The sequence below is a fragment of the Protopterus annectens genome, chromosome 2.part0 (genome assembly GCF_019279795.1).
Source record: "Protopterus annectens isolate FY-2018-M chromosome 2.part0, PAN1.0, whole genome shotgun sequence".
Lineage (NCBI taxonomy): Eukaryota > Metazoa > Chordata > Ceratodontiformes > Protopteridae > Protopterus > Protopterus annectens.
This window is the reverse complement of record NC_056728.1, coordinates 1,435,944,081-1,435,949,080: the sequence shown is the minus strand read 5'-3', so window position 1 is coordinate 1,435,949,080 and position 5,000 is coordinate 1,435,944,081. Positions and strand designations below refer to the sequence as shown.

Below are 5,000 nucleotides of genomic sequence, written 5' to 3'. Positions count from 1 at the left end.
TGCTAGGTTTAACAAACGCACTATTAAGAGGAGGTTAGACTGTGCCAGGTTAGTGTTTGGGAAGCGTTGCAATTATAAAATGCCGCCGGATGCTCCGGCGCCGCTTCGTCAAGAAGCGCAAGGACAAAACAGCGAAGCCTAGGGTTGATGAACCGGCAGTCCCAGACGCGGTTCTTTAGAAGGCTCAGTGGAGCCAGAGGTTTTGCCAGGAGTTTCCATGGAGTCTCAGGCAGAAACTTTACTGTTACAGGATGTGCCTTCTCAGGAGGTAGGCCAGGCTGAGGGGCTTCTCAGGTAACTGTTCTTCCCTCTCTTCCCAAGGTAGTTAGAGCCTCTCCTTCTGTTGCCAAAACTTCTTTGAGAGGTAGGCCTAGTTCAGCTTCAGTGGGGCTTCTCCTAGCATTTCGGGTTCTGTACCTAAGAAACATATGCTTAAAATGGCAGAAGATTTGATTACTATGATTAGAGGTTCTATGCCCCGCCTGATAAGAGGCCTAGGGTGGAACCGAGTTTGATAGTTTTGAACAGTGTTCAGAGGCTTCAGAGTCTTCTGCAGAAGACTTGCAGGAGTATCCTACTTATTCTGATTCTGATGTGGATGATTCCACTCCTACAGCTTCTCCTCCTGAGGATTTCTCATTTTCAGAGACTCTGCATTCCATGAGGGAGCACTTTAAATGGGAAGGCCAGGATTACTCTGATTCCAGGAAAAGGCTTAGGAATTCTTGTTTTTACCCCAGCATAGGCCCTTAGCTATTCCTCCTGTGTTGAATGTGGTGGAAGATGTTTTGCAGAGGCTTCACTGAACCCTGACTCTTTGCCTCCTGCTCCTGTTAAGCCTGATAGGTATTATAGGGTGCCCGAAGCTCATAAGTATTTGTTTAAGAGTCCTAGGGCGGACCCAGAAACTATTTCTCAAGGGCCTAAAGGTGTTAAGGCCTCTGTGGTTAAAAATCCTGTTCCCACTGATAAAGAGGCAAGGGCTTTGGATAGGTGGGGAAAGAAAGTGTATACTTCTTCCACTCTATCCATGAGAGCGTTGAATTGTCAGTTTCACATGCTAAAATATCAGAATTATCTCCTTTCACAATTAAAATCTAAGGTGGATGCTTTGGCAGAAGGTATTGAGTGTAAAGAGTTGCTGGATTTGGTTCATGTGTCTGAACAAGTGGGTAAGCATTCTTTGCAATGTGGTTTTGATGCTGTACAGGCCTCCTCGAGGGTGGCTGCTACTAGTTCTGTTCTTCGCAGGCATGCCTGGTTGAAGGATCAGAATTTAGCTGAGCATGTTAAGACAAGGATTTTGGATGCTCCTTTACAGTCTGATGTGTTGTTTGGATCGCCTGTGGAAGCAGTTTTAAAGAAAATGGAAGACAAAGCTAAGTCTATGCAAACTGTTAAAGATTTTTTGCAGGTGCAGCCACCAAGTTTAGTAGAAATTGGCCTGCTAAGGGGTGGACATATCCTGCTTATGATTCCCAGTCTAGGGGTAGGTCTAGACGTGGTAGGGGCAGGGCACAAGGTTCTTTTAGGCCTAGAACAGGGAGTTCACCTGCTCAGACTTCTGGTGAGGGCAGGGGTCAGTCCTTTTGTAAACAGACCCAATGACCTGTCTTTTCAGCTGCCAGTAGATTCTCGTCTGGCAGCTCCTTTGGGAGGAAGACTGTCTCTTTTCAAAGAAAATTGGGATTTAATTACTCAAGACAAATGGGTGTTGGATATCATTCACCACGGTTACAGATTTTATTTCCATACAATGCCCCCTTTCAAAGGCATGCCAGACGTTCCTCCTCCACAAAGAAAGGAGGCTCACAAGCAAGTTTCTCAGTTACTCCGGATGGGGCCATTCAGCCAGTCCCTGTATCAGAAAGGGGCCTAGGATTTTATTCTCGCCTGTTCCTAGTACCAAAGAAGGGGAACACGTGGAGACCAATTTTGGATTTATCTCTCCTCAACACTTTTCTGGACATTCCCAAGTTCAAGATGTTGACGTTACAACAGCTTTTACCTCTGCTGGGCAAAGATCACTGGATGGTAACTTTAGATCTCAAGGAAGCTTACCTTCATGTGCCTATAAGGCTAAGTTGCAGGAAGTATCTGCGGTTTCGAGCTGGAAATTCTCATTATCAGTTCTCTGCATTGCCCTTTGGCTTATCTACTGCGCCCAGAGTATTCACAAAGGTTCTGGCTCCAGTGATAGCTTACTTCAGGCTTCAAGGAATTCAAATCTATCCTTACTTGGACGACTGCCTGATTCTGGCTCAAGAAAAGGAAGACCTTCTACAACATCTGGAATATGTTATAGCAGTGCTAAGATGCCTAGGGTATTCTGTGAACGAAATAAAGTCCAGTCTAGTACCCTCTCAAGACATGTGCTTTCTGGGTGTGAGACTGAATACAGCAGCCCAGATGGCCTTTTAACCCCGGACAAACAAAAGAGTCTGTCACTTTACTTCCATCAACTATCTCATCAGTCCGTGCTGACTGCAAGGACAGTCCTTCAAGCATTAGGGTTCATGGCATCTTGTATTCTGGTGCTTCCCAATGCCAAACTGCATATGAGGAAGCTACAATGGTATCTCAAAATGTATGGACACAGCACTGCCAGGATTTGGACACTGTCATTCAAATAATACCTTGCCTTCAAAAAGAATTTTTGTGGTGGGCTCAGGAATGTCACCTAAACAAGGGACTCTCTGTGACCCGGCCAGAGGCGAGTCAGATTTTAACGACAGATGCCTCGGACATTGCTTGGGGAGCTCATCTAAATGGAAAGTGGATACAAGACAAGTGGCCTGCCAGACTACAGCATCTACATATCAACATGAAGGAGATGTTAGCAGTCCAGTTTGCATTAATGGCTTTCAAGGAGTTACTTCTTCCAGGGCAGGTGTTGATTCTAACAGACAACACAACTGTCATGTGGTACATCAACAAACAAGGGGAACACATTCTTATCCTCTATGCAGGCAAGCAATGATTTTATGGGAGACTGCGCTAAGCTTGCAACTAACTCTTCAGGCAAGGTTTCTGCCAGGAGCACAGAACTCCTTAGCAGATGTGTTAAGCAGACAAATCATGGATCCCCACGAGTGGAAACTGGATCTTCATGTATTTCAAAATTGACAGTGTCATGGGAACGCCAGACATAGATCTGTTCGCTTCTCCACTAAACCACCAGCTGCCACAGTATTGCACAAAGGGGTTTCATCACACAGCTTGGAAAGTGGATGCTCTGTCTTTCAGTTGGAAAAACCTTCATGTGTATGCCTTTCCTCCTCTGCCTCTTCTTCCAAAGGTACTATTAAAGGTCAGACAAGACAGGCCAAGGATGATTTTGATAGCTCCAGATTGGCCTCGGCAACACTGGTACCCACTACTACGGAGTCTGGTAAGGAAGCCTCCATGGCCTTTACCTCTGATTCCTCATCTGTTATCTCAGAAGGATGGTCATCTGCTCAATGTCAAGCTTCACTCTCTTCATCTAACAGCCTGGCATATTCTGTGTTGAAACACAGCAGGTCTCAACTTCCTCAACAAGTTTTAAATGTGATTATGGAAGCTAGAAGACCTAGTACAAGGAAAGTGTACGCAGAAAAATGGAAGAGATTTTTATTTTGGAGTACAGCAAAGAATTTGCAGGTTTCTGAGCCTAATTTGAGTGTGGCTCTTCAATATCTTACTGAGTTATTGGACAAAGGTTTGTCCTTCTCTTCCATTAAGATTCATGCTGCAGCAATTTCAGCTCACTATGATTGTGACCCACCATTGTTTTCGCACCCTTTGTTCAAGCAGTTTCTTAGAGGGGCAAAGAATATAAGACCCCCACGTAGAGCTCCTACTCCTGCTTGGGATCTCAATTTTGTGTTGGAAAAACTTACTCTACAACCTTTTGAGCCTGCGGCTACTGCTGAATTGAAATACTTGTCATGGAAGACTGCTTTTCTGTTGGCTATTACTTCTGTAAGAAGGGTGTCTGAGTTGCAGGCCCTTATGGCAGTAGAGCCATTTTTGATTTTCCATAAGGATAGGGTATCATTACGTACTAATCCTTCCTTTATGCCTAAGGTGGTTTCTAGTGTGGCTTTAAACCAAACTATTCATTTGCCTACTTTTTATGCAGACCCCCAAAATAAAGGGGAACAGATTTTGCACACTTTAGATGTACACAGGCAATTGCGTTATTATTTAAGCAGGACTAAGGATTTCAGGCAGTCTCAGCAGTTGTTTGTTTCTTTTGCTTTGAGTTCACAGGGCAAGCCTGTGTCAAAACAAACTATTTCTAGGTGGATTGGCTTTGCATTGCATTTTGTTATTCCCATCATGGCAAGGAGATTCCAGCTGGGATTAGGCCTCATTCCACTAGGGCTACTGCCACTTCAACAGCTTTTCTAAGGGGGGTGGCAACTAAGGATATTTTGGAAGCAGCTACTTGGAGTTCAGTGCATACTTTCTCTAAGCATTATCACCTTCCTATCTACTCTAAGTCTAGGGCTGGTTTTGCCACAGCTGTTTTGCAAGGCATGTTGTCAGCTCCTGCTTCTTTATGATTTGCCAGCCTCCCTTACCTCTGCTTTGGGATTCTACCCAATAGTAAGGACTGCAGCAATGGGGAACGAAGAACATAGTACAGTTTTGTACCTACCATAAATGTAGATGTTCGAGGATCCCCATTGCTGCAGTCCAATTTACCCTCCCTCCTTCCCCTCTGTGTTTAGGGGTGGTTGTGTAGGTGAGGTTACATGCTTATATTTTTGTATATATTCTTGTATATATTGTACATATTTTTGGTGCAGGTATTTTGGGCCTTGTCTTTTTAGGGTCTTCTGACATCTGGGGCAAGAAAAGACTGAGGATATGACGTCGGTCATGCGCATTAGTACCCTGACGTACTGACGTCAGTCTAATGCGCCCTGACCGACGTCAGCCTTATACTCTGGTATTCGGGCCGACTGGACGCGGACTATACCCCAATAGTAAGGACTGCAGCAATGGGGATC

At 44.8% G+C, this 5,000-nt stretch overlaps 1 protein-coding gene across 1 annotated transcript in view; it reads left to right on the top strand.

Moving 5' to 3' along the window:
• The window catches only part of LOC122793530 (bifunctional heparan sulfate N-deacetylase/N-sulfotransferase 3-like), a 1,344,847-nt gene that overhangs the window by 462,791 nt on the left and 877,056 nt on the right, over window positions 1–5,000 (top strand). Inside the window, exon 6 of the mRNA XM_044061660.1 lies at window positions 284–300. Coding sequence (XP_043917595.1) covers window positions 284–300 — 17 coding nt within the window. The remainder of the gene's footprint in view (window positions 1–283; window positions 301–5,000) is intronic.